Consider the following 19087-nt stretch of genomic DNA (forward strand, 5'->3'; position numbering starts at 1 on the left):
TGTCCTGAGTTTTTCCCTCACCCCTTACACTTTAGCGATGCATGATATCCTGTATATGGATAAATAAACAAACGCATGAACAAAAGTGACGCAAGACAACAGACACGTATTAATCATTTTATTTGATTTCCAACATGAACACTGTGGACCTTCCACACAGTCCAGCTCTCAGTGGAAATTCAGTAATTGAATCCTTTAATTGTTATTTTCACTGATTCAACCCAGTGTATCAAAAACAAAGCAGATAGTCAGAAAAATATGTAATTAAAAAACACACACAAAAAAGCAAAGCTACCTGCTTTGCCTTCTAAGACGTGGCTGCATGACTACCTCGAAAACCCACAGTCTAAAGATCGATGCAATCAGAGGAGGAGGACCGAGAGATAGCAAAAAGGAGACTCCCAAACTTGAGTCGAGAATAGAAAAATAAAGCTTTCTGTTGCCTAAAGGTTGCGGTTTGCTTTATCACCACACTTGGCAGGCCGACTAAAGCAAAGGACACACAACCAGTTAACATAAACTCTACTCGCAGTAATAACGGATTATATAGTTTCAATATGGCTTCTCAGTTATAGACACGGTAACACACAAAACATACATGGAGAGACACAAACTACCTGCTCGGGCTTTAAGAAGCATCTGAAACTGCAGTGCTGCTCGAGGATCAAAGAAAAAAGTGAGGATTTGTGCTCCTGGATCAGCACTTGGATGCTTTGCACACGTTCATTAAAGGGGCGTCTGCTTTAGTGTAAACTCCTTCGTTTAAGATCTGCCTGTGTCCTCATCAAAAATGTAGCTTTGAGGTTATAAAGTATGTCTTGAGTGAGTGCGGCCATTTCCAAAGATAATGTTGTGTTTCGATACTAACAAGCACAGGAGTTTGGAAAACCTAGCCCTAAAGTGATGTGATGTGGTAGCATGTTTCGACTAGTACAGGAGGTCAGGTTAAGGCAGCTGTGCAGCTCGTTATTTCTGTCCAACATCTGGGGATGGGTGAGTGTTTGGCTCACAGGATTCCAGCCCGTTTAATCCTGCAGCCTCATATTTACACCAGTACACAGGCTGTGATACAGTGATATACACCAGGTATGCTCCCAACACCAGGTAAACCCCCCTTCTAAAAGAGTGCATTGGTACAGTCCATGTCTAAATCTGCTTCTTAAAGATTCTATGTGCAATCAAACATCCCTGTCTCCACCCTCTCTTCACATCATCAACCTACACCAGTGCATAATCAAACTGGCCCCTCTCCAACCCCTCCTTGTGGTCAGTCCAGGATGATGCGGGCATGCGGCTGTAGGGGTCCAGCAGGATCCTGAAGCACCTGACCAGCAGGAAGACCAGGAAGAGCATGAGGAGGCCTACGAAGGCCAAGGCTGTGCGCTGCTCATTGTCCACCCCGACCAGGGCCAAGGGAGGGCTGCTGCTGCTGCCACCGCCAGGGCTGCCAGGGAGAGAGGAGCTGGCCGGGGACAGCAGCAACTCGTAGTCAAGTGTGGGCACATCGTTCATCCTCCACGGGGCCCGAAGGCACGGCTTAAACACTGACTGGATGGTTGGTGTACTGGGAGGAGGTGTGGAGAAGGAGGGGAAGGTGTTCATGAGGGGTGGTGCAGAAGGAAAAGGCCAAACTGGATGCTGGGAGTTTGATAACAAGGCTTCGTAAGAATGGCGGTTTAGAAGTTTTATATCGTGGACCCTGGCTGTCGGGTGAAGGGCATGTACTCTGAATGAGAAGTTTGGCTGTGTGAGTTAGCAAGTCAAGACCGCAGAACAATCTCCAGGTCAGAGAGTGTTCGTCAAAGATGTGTCTATTCTGATCACGCACACATCTTCCTCCGCTGGACAGTTTGTATAGTCAAATCTAGGTCAGTCAAAGAGACATGACCCAGAAAGGCCCGGCCCTAATCCGCTCTGACAATGTGACAGACACATACGCACACACTTTTCAATTAATATAGACTACTTTTCAGAGTCACACATATTCAGGAAGCAACTTAACGTCGTAATGAAGCTCTGCGGCTTTCTTATTTGAGCGTCCGACCCCCTCAGGCGTCAGTGTTTTTAGAGGCTTTCTCGGGGCCGCTCTGCCACATCAGCTCTCATTTGCACCCTCAATCCGAGCAGACGGGATGTGAGGCGACCTCCTGCTGGTGCAAACACACCAACACGTGTCTGTTCGCAGCCAAGGTCAGCCCTCTGGATGGGAGTTAATAGAGTGCAGATGGACTTCTGACACCCAATTGGGTTGAGCTGTAGCCGGGACCCAGGTGTTACAAGCACAGGAGTGCTTGGAGCATCTGCAAAACCAGGTGCATGTGTGTGTGCACGCGTGTGGCTAATTAGATTGGGAGCGCAGCAGATCAATCGATGGCCTTGAATATAAACCAGTGCAGTGCTTGCTCAAAGGAGCGTGATAAGTAGGTCAGCGTCGGCAGGTGTTCAAATAAGTTGGGATGATCTCTTCAAACACTTCGAGAGGTAGAAAATGAGTTCTGAGGATGTGAGCGTGGAAAATAATCATAGAAAAGAAGAAGAAAGTGGCTTCATCCAGTTACTGAATGCAGGGTCTGTTTCTGGGGCCGTCCCAGCAGTCTCCACAGAGGGTAGTCGCCAGACGTGGTGTCATCGGACGTTCCTGGTTTGCGCCAAAGAACCAGCAGGCGACCGCAGCTCCTTTTAACTCACCACCTGCAAGAAACCGAGGCAAAAGCATTGAGATAATTGTCCAAAAATGTCACTAATAAAGCTCTAATGAGGACCTTTTAATCTGCTCTGCAATTTAAAATCAGTCAAAGTCGTTAAAATAAAACACGGCACAACATTTCCATTAGGACAGATTGTTTTTAATGTGGACCATAAGGGGCAGATTAAGTCATTCCTTCCTTTGTTTCATCACACACTGTGATTATCACCATCACTCGCTCGATAAGTAACAGTGACAGTGACATTAGGCATGTGTGTATGTGTGGGGGGGCACACAGCACCAGCATCCCCTGTAATGACACTCAATTAGCGAGCTGATTATGGTGTCATTACGGCCGCATTAGCAGTAATGAATGCACGATTATAAACACTGATACTGCGTTACATCACCCTCATTTGTCAGTGCACTGTTACAGAGGGCCGTTTGTTCACTTGTTGACCCCCGTCATTCATCCACTCACATGACGGAGGCAAAGACAAAGTGTTGCGGGGCCTCATTAATAATCTAAAATCACGTCTCCCGCGGCCGACCGCGTTTCAAATCATTGAGGAAACGCGAGACGCAAACCATTTTTACCTGCTCACCCATCTGAATAGAGCAGTGACTGGGCTATTTGCTTAGACAAAACGTGATACTGGGAGATATGCAGAGCGCCGGGGAGAGATGCTGAGGAGAGACGAAGAGATGAGTGGATACAGAAGGAGATACTTATAGAGTTCTTCTTAATATTAAATGTATTAAGGGGTGAAAATGGACAGAAGTGCAGAGATTAAGTTAGATTTCATGAGGGATAAAATAAAAAAACAGACGAGAGTCAATGTGATCAGGTAAAAAAAAAGGAGTAGTAATATGAACAGAAAAGCAAATGATGAAGACTGATAGAGGAGGTAAAGATGGATGAACAGAGCAAACGTTCCTGTGGTGGACGGGCAGCAGTACAGAGGAGAGACGAGAGGTTTGCTGGCTGACTTTCCTCTGCATGACCATGGCAGAATGCCTTTTCCGTACACTTCCTCCCTCTGTGTGTCTGTCGCTTTTAGTTCAAAGGTTTTCTATCTGCCACTTCATCAGCCAGTGTCTCCTGGGTGGGTGGTGCACCAGACTCAGGCTGGCTGTGGGATGACACACCTGGGAGGTGGCACTCACACTGTGAGTGAATGTGCACTTCTCCATGTGTACAAACAGACTCGCTGTGTATGTGTGTGTGTGTGTTCCAGCCTGCTGCAAGACCCAAAAATAGGTGAGAAGACCTTGGAATTGTTTTCAAGGACGTTATTACGACGGACACTGTCACACATCTGCAGCTCCAGTCCAGGAATGCTTTCCAACTGCGGTGAGATTTTTACATTACAGTCTGCAAAAAAAATCACTTACAGCTTATAAAAAGTTTTTAGGCCTTTTAGGGATAATGTTGTTACAACTGATGCACAGTATAGTTGCTAATGATTTTCTAACTCATTTGGTAATGCCAGCACAGATATATGCACATATTTTTAATAACAGAGAACATCAGGCCACACCCGCCATTGAATGAACATATTATTATCCTCTCTCTTATCTTGACAGTCCACAAAATCTACACATTTACTGTGCACAATAATGAAACTAATCAATCACATAATTACAGCAGCACCTCACTGGCCTGTCATATTAGCAGAAGTGGTCGTTTCAGGCAGATGCAGAAGCCTTTATTGGTGGATATAGGTTGATCGAGCATCCCTAGTTGTTACTTAAAAAGATGCAACAACGACAGAATGCTGGTAGCTAACTGCTAAATGCTAAGCGGTCATTAGGGTTTGTTAAGAAGAGCCCGGCCTTTGAAAATCTGATCAGCAGGGTTGAGCAGGTACGCAGCTACCAGTACTGGTAGTACTGAGTACCAGTATAGGCAAAATGTGTCAATATCTGCTCTGTATAGTGTACTCAGTCCTCCCAACTAATCAACAATGGAAAGGTCAGTAATAATTCATCAACCTACTGTGTATCCCTGCAAATCAGATGTCTTAATACTTTTGAGAAATGTGAATAATATTCCGAAGAAGGCTTTTTTTCACTTAACTTAAAATGTAACAAACTTCCCTTTTCATCTGTGAAAGTGAAAATGTTGCGCACTGGCAGTTAAAAACCCTGCACACTCTCCCAGGTGAAGCTAATTCTTACTGGACTGATTAGCCTTCTTGTCGGGCTCGAGCTGGAGGTACACAGTCGGAAGGCCTTTTAAACAAAAGATACTTTAAAATGTGACTACGTAACCAACAGGTGCACAACTGTAGTTTTGCAATCTATACAATACAACAAATTGTGGTATTGTTCACAGAAAGAAGTGCATGCCACGGACGCAACTTTTGCCGGGGATGTTGATGCATTCCAGTTGCGTCAGATAATCAGTCACGTGAACTGCATATTAATTTTCTGCTCACGTGTAATTTAGAGTACAGTATTACGTTGTAGCCGGAGGCAAATTGAGCTAGATTAGTTAAAGTTATTTAGGCCTGTGAGCACTAGCAGTCATAAATACTACACCTTTTTCTTTGTCGTGTCCATGTTGTTTCAGAAATATGACTTCAAAGCTCCAGAATGACTTCCCAACTTAAGGCCTCTATGTGAAAAAGACCTATTACGTGAGTTCACCATACTTCATGAACAAATAATAATAATAATAAAGGTGTTACTTCTATTTCTGACAGGTGCAACCAAACTAACAGAAGGATCATAGGTGAAGTGTTGACTTGGATCAGAGGATATCTGATCCCAGAATATGTAAAGTGGAATAATAATCAAAAACACAATGCTTTAAACTCAATGCCACGGGTGTACTTTATAGTTATCCTGTCATGGTTTGAGTTTTTAAAATTTTTTTATTTCCTATTTTATTTTGAAATTCTGTCCTCATGTGTCATGTTTTGCTTTTCATTTCCTGCCTTTGTCTGTTTTCCCGCTCCTTTCACTCCTCACCTGTTGTCTATCAAGTATGTAAGTCCTTGTCTTCCCGTCTCTCTTTGTCACTTCATCTGTTCTGTTTTGCCCTTGTGTTCATGTGTCTCATCTTCCTGTTGTGTGTTTCCGGCTTTTGGTTCGAGATTCCTCACATTAATTCTGGATAGCAATTTGCTTTTCTTTTCTTTTATGGTTGTCCCCTGTTTTGTTATCTTCGTTTTGCTGCTACATTTTTAGGATTTGGGATTTTGGGCTTTTTGTATAAGCTTCGCTTTTCATTGAGTTACTCGTCTGCCTGTGTGTCTGCAACTGGGTCCCCTTGGAGTAAACCCACAAATCTGTACTCTGATCTTTACTCTGTAAATGATCAAGATTCCGTACAAACAACAGCTGGTCAGTGCGCAGGAAAAAGCTCTGCTGTAACATGTTACAGAATGTTACGGAATACACTGACCAGTCTAATCTGGCTGTATCCCACTCTCTCTTTCTCTCTCACACACACACACACACACATGCACGCACTCGAAATACAAGTGGGTGTGAAAACACATGCCTAAGAGATCATTGTGGATGAATAAAACCCACACACAGGAGTAATTTCCACTTTGAATGTAAAAGGTACAAACACCATCTCATCTGATCCTATCAACCCTGTAATTATCCGTTTCTCCATTATCTCTCACTAACTCATCACCGATAGAGGATGAGAAAAAGACTGGAGGAGAGAAAGAGGAATGGACTTAACGATAAGAGAGAAAGCATCACTTCAACATATAGGATATTGATTTATTTTGGCAATTAACTGCAGTCATAAACACTTTGGGTACAGAACATATTGTATACAGAACAATCGATACAATAGAACCTAAAATGGCAAAGTTACTGTGTTTCCTGCCTTTGCAACAAGCCTTTATAGAGTCAGTGGTCAGATAGTTCAGTCATGGATTCAAGAGTGCGTGTGTGTGTATGTGTGTGTGTGTGTGTGTGTGTGTGTGTGTGTGTGTGTGTGTGTGTGTGTGTGTGAATAACTTATTGGGAGGTAGAGGGGAGGACAGACAGAGATTGCTCAGCTTATTTTCCTCCTCGTTAAATCTCACTCCCACCATCACCCTCCATCAGCCTCACACACTCACACACTCACACACACACACATACACCAGACACAAGCACACACTGCCGTCCATCAGCCTCATCTCTCTTGACTCGCATTAGTTTTCGCCCACTCCATTTCTCCTCCAAGACACTTCCTCAAAGCACCGACGAGACCCCTGAGATGAAGGGAAGTGGAGCGGACACTCGTCAGTCTTCATCGAAAAGCCTTTAGACGGACACCTCACTAACACACACACACACACACAACTGCAGCAGGGAAAACTCATTCATATTCTGATACACACAAAAGCACACACAACAGTAGGTATACTTAAGCTCATTTGATTACATATAGTATATGGACAGACAGAGTGCGTGCGCACACACTCGCTCACACACCACTCTCATGGCTTCCTCACGGAGCCATCGGTCAAACTAACGTTGACAGAACTCATCAGGGTAAATGAAAGGAAGAGAGCTGAAAATAATTTAGTTACCTCTCAGGTGACCACGGTGTCACTTTTCCCTTCTTCTATCCACCTCCCACTATCTCTCTAACACACACACACACACACACACACACAATCTATCTATCTATCTATCTATCTATCTATCTATCTATCTATCTATCTATCTATCTATCTATCTATCTATAAGCAGTATATAAACTTTTAATAATTCTAACTGGTTATTGATGTTCAGCAAGACATACCTTTCAGTATTTCAAAAGAAAATTAGTTGCCAACCAAAGTTTACCGAAGTCATTTGAATGACAAGAATGACAATTTACTGGTCCAATTCTTTTTTTAATGTAGGAATTTGTGGCTTTTAATTGATCATTTATCATAGTGAATGAGGAGTTTTTGGCTTTTGGAGTGTTAATTGAACAAAAACAGCAATTTGAAGACGTCACCTTGGGATCTGTGAAATTGTAATGAGCATTTTTCACAAATATTTGACATTTTATGGACCATGCGATTAATCAATTAATCATGAGGTAGCACTTTATAAAGAAGTGCTTTCTAAACCATTTATCAAAGGGTAACTCTACCAATTTTACACATTTAAGTGTGTTATAGGTCTTGAAGAGTGCTATTGCATATGTGAAAAAAGTATACATAAAGTCTTTTGTTGCTCCAGTGGAAGCTGCATGTAAGCTGATAAATTGACTCCAGTGATGTCACTCAGTGGCTAAGTTGCATTGTGGGTAATGAAGGTGCAAGATTTTGAAAAGCAGTTTTTGTTCTCCTATAACACTGTTTGACTTAAATATCAACATTTCTACGGCAGAACCAGAAACGTCACTTTTGTAATTCCACGCATTCTTGTCCCTTTTTAAAACCTGGTGCCTACATTACCCACAATGCAACTCAGCCACTAATTGACATCACTGGAGACAATTCTTCAGCTTCCTCTGGAGCCTCAAAAGGTTTTATACTACTTTTTTTTACATGTGCTGTTGTAGGAGTTTATAAATACTACAGCTACGTATTTTATACGGATGGCAACTGATGTTTATGAACCTTTACAACAGCTTAAAAATGGATTATAAAGCTTTTCATTGTTTGTAAACAGTGAATAACCATCAAATAAATTTGAATAATTGATTTCAACTACATAACAATCTGTGGTGCCGCATTAATCAGTTTATGTGGGATGCAAGGTTTTTGTTTCTGTTGCTTTCCCAAGTTGTGATTCCGATGTCAAGGCAGCTTTGGGGACATTTCCACAAAAATATGACACTGTCTTTCCCTGATGGCTTTCCCTTTTCTTGCTTCGCTGGCACTTTTTGGATGTCTGCTGTCTCTCTCATCCCTCATGCACTCACACAAATACACACACATACAGTCTCATGAGTTTCACATCAAAACAGGGTCAAGAGTGATCTTTTCCCCAGGAACCACCACAGTCCTCCCCCTTCAGGCACACGGATAGCCAGCCGAGCCAGCCTCCACTGGGTTCAGCGCAGAGACAGCCTTGATTTGTCATTATTTATAGCCTGAGTAAAGCCACTCTCTAAAAGTAATTAGACCTTAGAAACAACGAGAAAGGTAGAGGGCGAGAGAGCAAGTGGCACGAGCAAAAGAAAGGAGAGAGAGAGATGGTAAATGTTCCCAGTCCCGGCCACAGCCCGCTGGGAATTGAATTAACCCTTTACAATTTGCGGCTGATAAAGATAAAGTGGATCTGTAGAAAAGGCAAAGGGGGAGCTGCACGAGATCAGCAAGCTCAGGTGGGTATCCCCCTTCGCATCAGTTAACAAAACACACATGCAGCACCCAGAGGGGCTGCACACAGTGAGAACCTATCGATACCATCCATCATTAAGCCTTATTGTTACCTTTGATTTTCTATTTGCTGTGAATCGTTGGTGTTTGTTCCGGGTTCATTCGTCACCTCAGGGAGCTGACACCTGCCACGTGCATCAGGCTAATGAGGACGATGGGGACCAAGTCACCTTGAGCAGTGTGCCACAAAAAAACAATATCCAAATAACAACTTTATCTAACTTCCACACGTGTAGCTTAACCTTTTCTAATACATCTTTGAAAAGAAAGGGATTGACCCACACACATACACACCCGGATTCACAGACCAAAACACGACCGTCTTGCAGGTATTTTTAGCCCCAGAGACAGACAAAGTGTCTGCGGAGTCTTTACACTTGGCTAGCAGCTCAGCTCGGCTCCTCGGTTAGCCCCCGTCATAATTAGCCTGGCAGACACTCAGTACCTACAGTAATGGTGATAAAGTTGGGCAATTAAATATTCTGCTGTTCCAACACAGCCAGTCATCGAGCTCCCCCGCACACACTTGCATCTTACGGACGAAACGGTGTGTATTTGTGTGCGAGAGGCAGATATAAAGACACACTGTTCTTTCACTGGGCGTACATGCAAATGAGAAGTGCATCGCAGTGAGAGAGGCAAGCACTCAAGACTGCTGACCTTTTAAAACAAAAAACGGGCCAGCGACACAACAGAGAGGCCAATATACTTTATATTGATGTATTCCTCAAGAACCTGTCTGCTGTCATAAATACACGTACTTCCCCAATGCTCGGTCCTCATCAGTTTGAAGTATGGATCTTGCCCGCAGGCGTTTATGAAGAGAAAAAGTGAGGGGTTGTTCACATCAACTCAGTGAGAAACTTATATAGAGGTGAACCAGGAGAAATGAACGAGGGGACTGAGATATAGAGAGAAAGACAAATGGAGTTGTACACAGATGAAGGAGCAAAAGGCAAAAAACAAGCCCCTCTGTAATTCTCAATGCAGCTGAGCAATTCCATCTCCCAAGCTGCCGACAATCTATCATTTTATCGCCCGGCCCAGATGAACACGCAGTCTATTTTCTCTATCAGCATATTTAGGTTTAGGTTTTGTCAAGGTCACTCCTGCATCAATATTCAAAGTATTCAAGATTCCAGATCAGCATTCATTTTCTACAGGACAAGCTCTCTGTTTTACCTAAGCACAATGAGAGCTGATGTAGATACAGCTGCCAAGCAGAGCGCCTCCTCCGATAGGGTCATCTGCTGCGTGGAGAGCTGCACGTTCCCCCCGAACATCTCCAGACATCAGGGACATGGAAGAGGGGGAGGACGAGGAGGAGGAGGAGGAGGAGGAGGAGGAGGAGGGGGAGAAGCTCCCCTCTATTTAGTGTCCAATCTATTCCGTCCTCTCTCCTGGTTGTTTGTGTCACTCTCGCTGACAGCCTGCAGCAATGGTGTGTCTGACTGCCACCAGGGGAACGCTCTGAGGGAGTCAATTCTGTATCTCTGTGGAGGAACTGGCCTGGATGTTGGACTTCTTGCTGCAGACCAGATCTATTAAAACTTTCAAATGCATTACTGTAAATTATTAAGAACACTGGGTGGACACTAAAGCATGCAAAACAGCCACAGAGACACAAACTGTATCAAGAGCAGTGGTGTAGTCTAGTTGATTGTAGTGGGTATGATGTGATGATTCCCTTCTAGCCTCGTAAACACCCCATGAGCACCACCACACTCACTAACGCATACATACAATATGTAATAATGCAATAACAAAGAAGTGCTGCTGGGTGCCAAAGAACTTACACTAGACATAAGTAAATAATAAATGCTTCTATCCTGTTTGTGGGTGCTGCTGCACACACTAACATTGTTTTTTTCATTTTTTATTCATCTATGTAAGGTAACAGGTTCTCTCTCACAAACAAGGAGATGCCGCTATCTGCAGATAAACGCTGATGTTAAGCTTGCTAAAACTTTACTTATTTTTCATTCATACGTTTTTTTGACAAAGTTTAGTTTTTTGATTACCTGTGGACATTTATTCAGTTGATACATTTTTTTATCCTACACCTGTCCTTAAAGGAGAATGCCGGCCATTTTTAACCCATATCCCTGTTGATCGAGGTTACCGAGTGCTGTCATTAGGAAAAATAACGAGAACATTTGGCACAATGTTTAACAAGTATCAGAAAGGCAGCTAAAGCGAACCTATGGGGGCAGACATAACCGAAAGTGAAACTTAAGGATGTCTGCCCCCATAGGTTCGCTTTAGCTGCCGTCCTGATATCTGGTCAATATTGTGCCAAATGTTCTCGTTATTTTTCCTACTGACAGCACTCGGTAATCTGATCAACAGGTATATGAGTTAAAAACGGCCGACGTTCTCCATTGAGCAATGAGCCATTATAAATGTCACTTTATGTGATTACATTTCATATATGCTTCAGAATTGGAATCAGCTATACCAAGAACTAACAACAGCATTCAGTGTCTTTATACAGAGTATCAAGAAATGTTTAAAGCCTGAACCTTCAAGTCTCAAGAAAGTCTAGTCTTAACCTTCAATTTTTAAGAAAAGTCTAAATTCTGAACCTTCAAGTCTCAAAAAAGTCTAAAGTCTGAACCTTCAAGTCGCAAGAAAGTCTAAAGAAAAGTCTAATGTCTGAACCTTCAAGTCGCAAGAAAGTCTAAAGTCTGAACCATGTGAACTTGTATTGATAAGTGAATTTATTTTGTGTCGTTTAAATATTGAAATAATTTGTTTTCAGAATGATTCTATGATTCACAGGCTCCCAATAGGTGACATAAAAAGCACATATTGGAAAATATTCCTGGACATCATTTCACAAGCCCTGAAGACCTATATTTGATCCAAAATTCACTGGCTCTGCTGTGCCCTCTTCAATAAAGGAGGCACGTAACAAAGAATAGTAATGGTAATAAAAACATAATAAAAAAGACTTAATGCACACACTCACATAGCAGTTCTATTTTCTGAATTTCATTTCAAAGAGTCACGACGCCGGCCGCACAGAGTGTGATTTTTTTTTCCATTCCGAAGCACCTCGGGGGCTGACTCAAAGGCAAGAGAGTCTTAAAATGTGTTTGTCGCCTCCAGCCTTGCAACTCACGGGTGCTGGCATGCTGACAGGCAGCAGAAGAAACCACCTTCCTCGCCTGTTCACCACCACCACCATTATCAGCTCCGTCATATCTGACCATCATTTCCATCACTGCTGCTGTCACCTTTCGGAAATTGGCAGCACCACCCCCTTCATTCTCCGAAAAATTCGCTCCCCATCAGGGTGAATAAATGTCAGCCCGATCATATTCAACTTCATCCTACGTTTAATTCATAAATCACAGGCATGAAATATTCACACAATGATGAGGACGAATGGCGACCAGTTCACAGGTGGTGGCAGGTCAGGAGTGGGTGGATGACGATGAGTGAGTCAGAAAGCGAAGGCAAAGTTTTATGTGGAGAATTGTTTTGTACTAATAAAAAAAAAGGGGGGGCGAGAGATAGAGAGGACAGAAAGAAGCTGTTAGTTAGAGTTGGAACTGATCTCATCCAATATCATCATCTGGTGCCAATACTGACGTAATTCACTTATTGGATATTGGACTGATGTCACTGACTGACTGATCTTTGTAATTCTCTTATTACTTTTGAGCTTGTGTTTAAAAATCTACCTACTGCATTGAAGTAAATGTATGCGTCTACTTTTACTTGTAGTTTTGATACTGAAATACATTTAATATCAAATACTTTAAGACTTTTACTCAAGTACTTTTTTTATTGTTTCACAACACTGTCTGCAAATCAAAGATGTGAAAGAAAGAATGAATGAATGAATGAATGAATGAATGAGTGAAAAAACAATATTCAAACATAACAAGGAGGAATCAGGGAATATTTCAAACTCCTATCACAAAAGTTGGTGATTAATAAAGCCAGACCGATACTGGATTATTCGGACCGTGACTGATACCGCTAGTAGGGATTAAATGAATTCCGGTATCAGTATATTGGCCGATATTGTTACATTCTCAGGATGTAAACACGCTTTTTTTGTGTTGATCCCTCAAATGTGTTTATCAAATACTTGTGGTAATAACAAGTACATAATAGAGGCAAAAGACTTTACAGTTAAATGATAAACTTTGCTTGGAATTGAATAATTATAAATTACCCAGAGCATCTTTTTCTGCATTATGACATGTAAAATAAAAGTTTCCTTATCAGCACATATTGGAAAAAATATCAGCCTATATATTTGGTCAGTCTCTCGTGATTAATATAATACTTGAAAGCTAAGTGATTATTCGAAGCAGCTATAATCATCAGATGTCCAAATTCAGGTATCAAACCCTGATCTGAACAAAAAGACAGTGGACTGCTACATCTCTGGTGTAAGTGAGCATGAGAGTGGCTGAGATAGCCCGCAGGAAAGACTCCGTGGTGAGGTGAGATGAGTGGTGAGGTCAGATGGAGGGATGAGGTAAGAGAAGGCAGAAGGGAAGCGGAGACAGAGCGAGAGATAAAGGTGGAGAGCAGAACGGCAATCCCTATGATTCACGTCTGCATTCAGACGGAGCAGAGGTCTGGAGCTACCCGGGGAGCGAAGAGGGTCGGGTGGCATCAATCAGATACATATGGAGGTAAGAGGATAAGAAGAAAAACGAGGTGAGATTTGGAGGTGTGTGTTGGTGTGTGTGGTGGGGATAGAGTATGGAGATGTCAGCACTCTTTAAGTCAGAGGACAGCACTTTCCTTCCATCAGGCAGCCTTTCTGTCAAGTCCACAGGGGCTGAGCAGAGCCTGTGCCAGCCACGATGAAGGCCATATATATATTACATGCACTGCCCACACAACACTTGCTCAAAAAACCAATGCGCAGGGCTCGGTTCAGCATTCAAAAAGTCTGAAACTTCTTCATTAATAGGAAATGACGTGAGAGGCCTCCAGGGCAACTGTGAGCCAGGATGTAAAACAATGCTTTTCAATCAGCGACGCCAGAACACAGACGACCCCACACCCAGGGGACATGGAAATGACAACATCGGGGTGCAATGCGCCGCAAATCCGGCCCACCTTTAGGAGCTTGAAATACTCAGCAATGAATGGCAAAAGTGCTGATTCAAACCGGGAGGCTGAAATAAGTTTGCTCAGCAGGGCGCTGCTCAGGGCTCTGATCCCCGCTGACAATTGAAGCCACCAGTTGGACTCTTAAGCACGGATTAAACAACAGAAGAAAAGTCATCACAAAGGCATATCACCTTGCTGGATTGAAGGTAGTCTGTTCTGCTGATTTGATTGCCTAGCTCGCAGCAGGGTGGAGAGAGAGAGAGAGAGAGTGAGAGAGGAGGCCTCGCAGAGCAGAAAAGGGAAACACATCTATAGGGTCGGGGAGAGGAGAGCTTATCTGCACACTTTGCTTCATGGTCCATCAGCAGATTTCATTCCAATAAAAGAATCGTCTCCCTTCTTGTATTTCCAGACGAGTTAATAGACTGGGAGCTGCTCTGGGGTCCGGTGTGCTGGGATGGAGCAGGGACAATAAATCCTTGTGTCGGTTATCAGAGGGGCTATAGATTATGGGGCTGATGAATATTTGATGGCCGATCTTCAACAGGAAATCAAACCCGCGACACGTTGGAGGATCTCCTCAAGTCTCACTTGTCAAGGTTGAAGGCTCACGCTGACTCCGCCACATCTCCTCACAAGTAATTTTCCGAAGAAGTCCTGCTGGTGTTCATGTGAGCAAATAGGAGGTTTATGACCCTGTATGTGCCGTGTTGCCACATTACACACCGCCAAATTGAATCACGCTCGGTGTGACATTGCTATTATTTCAGGAGCAATGCACTGGAGTGCCACACAATGCGCAGGTGATTTCTTCTTCTATGATTCAACTGAAGCGCGTGGAATTTAATTTGCCGTTTTAGTGACTTTTTCTCCTCACTCAGCTGCTTCCAAACAAGTACTGAATGATGTAATAAAGAAATAAGAGAAGATATCAAAGGTAATAACAAAGATTGTCAGTGACATGGTGAGACAGATGTGTGGTGGAGAAACTGGTTCACTCATGTGCTCCGTGTAATACTGTAATACTGTATATCCTGACAGGGGCTTTGTGGCTAAACCCACTCAGGTTTTCTCTTTCTTTTCCTTCCTTCTCTCCTCTCATTACAGGTCATTACATGATGCGACTGCTTCACAGCTTCCTGCCGATCAGCGTTACCGCGACCTGCTGTGTATTTCTAGGAAGTGGTAAACTGAGAGAGGTTAATAAAGTGAAGTAGCCACACACTACAGCAGGCTCTCATTTTTGTGTTTATTTAACAGCACCTTAAAGTGACATGATGTCACTTTTCTTTACGTTAAAATAACGGCACCTACATTATGTTTGACAAAATGTTACAGACCTGGGACTTGTATTTACAACAATGGTGTTGCACTCCGGGGAGGGGGACAAATCGCACAAAATGCTAATTTCTATATAATGTTGCTTTAAAGAGAAAAAGCCCAAAGTCCATGTTTTTTTCACAGAAAACACTGCTGCTGCACGCCTGGTTTGGTGTTGGGGCTTTACTTCAATAACTTATGTGTGTCATTATGTAACAAAATATAAAATATAAATATAAATATATATATTTATATATATATTAATGTATATATTTTTATATATACATTAATATATATATATATTTTTACATAAATGTATATATTTATATATATAGTTAGATAGATAGATAGATTTTTATATATATATATCTATTTTTATATATATAGTGATGTACCATATGAGAAAAATTATGTGTTTTTTGAAAATCAAAGTATGTAAACCTATTCTACAAGGACCCTCAAAAAAAAGTATGAACCTGAGAAGTAGCAGCATATGACCTCTTTAATATCAAGTTCCCCCTTTTGTTTTACTTCTGTGTGACAATAAATCTTCTTTCAAGCTTTTGATTGATATGCTGAAAAGAAAAAAGTCCAACCCAGGATCATTCCCTTAACTGGAAATATATTAAATTGATTTTATTTCTGTGTCTCGCACAAAAAGTACCCTTCCCTCATGGGTTTACAAGACAGCAAAAGAAAAATTGCACCGATCAAACATTTCATTACATTATACTTCATTATAAAATGAGGTTTCTTTTTTTACAGACAAGATATTCTGCTATCTCTCCCAAGCTTGGCAAACAAAATCTGCGAAACAAAAGATTGCCTTTCTAAAGCACAACCCAAGTTTTTTCATAGTCATCCAGCCAAACAAGTCAGCATAAACAGACATTTTGGTGAAAAAAGTACATCCCTTCTGCCCTCATAGACAGGACAGCAAAACAATAAAATGAACCTCACTCTCAATCTCACTTAGCCCACACAACAAAGTCTGCCCTCTTCTCTCCAGTCTCCGGAGAGGCTAATTGTAATATTCCTCAACGTCAACTGTGCACATTGGGATCATTGTCTTTTGTTTAAATTATACGTCACATAAGGTGTCACATACTAGATGTGTCATTTTGTCTAATTTCAGGCATATTTCCTCAAAGTTCAGCCTCACATATGTGGTATCTTTGGAAGCAAAAGTAAAAGCTATCGATATATCCGCTGATATACATGCTTTTTTTGTTGCAATGATCCTTTACTGTGGTTTTCAAACACCTGTGACCAATAATATGTAATGGAGGCAGAATATCTTACAGTTTAACATGAAAATGTATTGTCTAAAATGACAAACTTGACTGGGAGTTTAATAATAATACATCACTCTGAGCATCTTTTCCTGTATTATAATCTCTAAAATAAAGTTTTCATATCGGACAACACCCCTGCCGATACCGATATGTTTGTGATAGGCAATCTCTGTGATATTATCGGCCAAATGATATATCGCTCGGGCTCTATTTATAATGTTGCCATGCATAGAAAGACAGAATTCATCAAACACTCTAATGAAGTCTGTCTTTTCCAGCATTGTTTTAAGAAAAACTCATCAAAATGAGAGCACAGTGTGCAGCTAATTAACTTTAATCAAATTCAGCCTTCAGCATCATCCTGTACACCCTCTGATGAGCGTTCCTGTTGAGAGAGTTGACCAGCTCTTCACATGGAGGGTATCCCTTACATTTTAATCTGGAAGCTCAAACAAGGTCTGAGAGGAGCACTGGAGCGTCCACCCTCTGCTCGACGACCTCCATCAGATTCCACATTCCAAAAACTCAGATTACTCATTACTGTTAACAAGACGTGGTTAATAATTCAGCAGTTGCCACTGTAACGTGAGACGATACGGATGGAAAAGGGCAGGAAGGCTGCGTCCAACGCCTGGCACAGATTTCAGAGTCCGAGCAGGTAAATGATAAGGTGGAGGACGGGCCAAAGCCCACACCTCCATGGCCGGGAATCAAATGACACAATAAGAGACAGGAGTCGATCATAGGTAGAGTGAAACGCACTGATGACACAGTGCTTATAGAGGGTTTTTTTCTTTTTCTTTTGAATACCTGAAAGGGCAAATTCAAAACACATTACATGGGAAATTAGAATTTCTACTGTGAGTGACAGCTCTGATTGAAATTCACCTGCACAATACTGACAGCAGTTTAGGATGTATGCATACAGTCAGACCTATGGGGGGGTGGGGGTTCGTCCAGCACGATTATTCAACCTTGTCCGGTTGAGAGGGGAGACGAAATTCTGTCATAGTAATTTCATGGCACATTGGTCCAAGATGTGGTAACCTAGTGGTTTGGTGATTTCAGATAAATCAAAGTAAGCAGGGTCTGGTGAGAGGTCTCAGTAGACTCTTATTTCTAATACAACCTCCATTAAACTGAGACAAATTATCACCGTGGCTTATCAGCTACAGGGGAAATAAACTCCTATTTTTCCTCTTTCTTGGTAAAAACAATAAATTAAAGGTGCCCTCTTGGCATTTTTACTGGACTTTTTTTTTTTTTTAAGTTTGCCTCCAGTCTCCAGCATCTCCTGTTTGTTTCCAGACCAATAAACAGAAGCTTTACTGCGTCTCTCTGGCAGCAGGACTCCTGTGATCAGCTGCTGGCGGTTCATCAGTTAAACTGCAGGACAATAAAGCAATCTGTTGCGAGAGGACAACTTGGAAAGTTTGACGCAAATAAAAGCGCCGTCGATGACGAAGCTTTAAACTTAAAGGACAGTGTCTCTCCAACAGCACTAAAGGACATGCAAGTCATTCTCTACGCATTTCGCAGCGCATTCTCGTACAAACGCACGTCGGATTCGGACTTATGTCCTTTCTCATTGTGCAGATTTTTCCAAGCAACATTCAGCAGTGTGATCGTGAGAATATGGCACAAACCTGATGTGGAGTTCCTGGACGTGTGTCCGCCGCAGCCTCAAACTTTATGATGCGCTCCTGGTGATGTCTCCTCTGTCTGTCTCCTCCGTCTCCTCTGTCTCCTCCTGCTGCTGCTGCTGTCGAGCGTCGCTTTGCCGGAAGACACGACGGGAGGCAGGCAGCCGCTCTTAAAGCTCCCCACCCACCCTGACCTCCCCCAGGGCGCCCAGCCAATCACAAAGGTGCCCTCAACACAATAATACATAAATAAATACATATCACATCTGCCTATAGTCACCAAAACATCTGCACTCGGCTGAATGTGACCTGATGGGGGACAGGTGGAGAAAATCTGCAGGATGTTTAAGTCATAATTCACTTTCAACACAAGCTGTGTCAATTTACTAATGTGTCCAGTAAGGAACACCTACAGCACTGCATTGTTTGTTAACAGCGATACTATTAAATCAAGTTTAATTAACTTTAAACTGACCATTTATTACGGAATCTATTACTGATCATTTATCTACGGAAGACCTGAGGGGCAAGTGAGATTAATTTTTTCTAGTGATCCATTTTCTAAGTTCTGAACATGTATTTCCATGTGTGAAACACAGTGATGATCAGATTTTTTCAATCTGTTTTATGCATGAAAATGCTCGGTTCACCAGAAAAAAAAGATTCTCACTTGCACCTAATGGCAGACCACCCATTTTATTTTCATTAACACGACTACTG

The 19087-nt window shown here is 42.3% G+C and overlaps 1 protein-coding gene across 1 annotated transcript; it reads right to left on the minus strand.

Moving 5' to 3' along the window:
* Positions 1-103: 103 nt before the first annotated feature.
* LOC115590927 (cortexin-1-like) lies at positions 104-18499 on the minus strand. The gene is made up of 2 exons (XM_030432412.1): positions 18371-18499; positions 104-2691 (listed from the first exon to the last, which is right to left on the minus strand). Exon 2 carries the CDS (start codon positions 1600-1602, stop codon positions 1219-1221), a length of 384 nt encoding a protein of 127 aa, XP_030288272.1. The 5' UTR covers positions 1603-2691; positions 18371-18499; the 3' UTR covers positions 104-1218.
* Between the last annotated feature and the right edge of the window lie 588 nt (positions 18500-19087).

This window comes from Sparus aurata, chromosome 11 (genome assembly GCF_900880675.1).
Source record: "Sparus aurata chromosome 11, fSpaAur1.1, whole genome shotgun sequence".
In the NCBI taxonomy this organism is placed as follows: Eukaryota; Metazoa; Chordata; class Actinopteri; order Spariformes; family Sparidae; genus Sparus; species Sparus aurata.

Excerpts from the sequence above, each read along its gene's own strand:
- LOC115590927 (XM_030432412.1), bottom strand. The coding sequence starts at position 1,602 with ATGAACACCTTCCCCTCCTTCTCCACACCTCCTCCCAGTACACCAACC.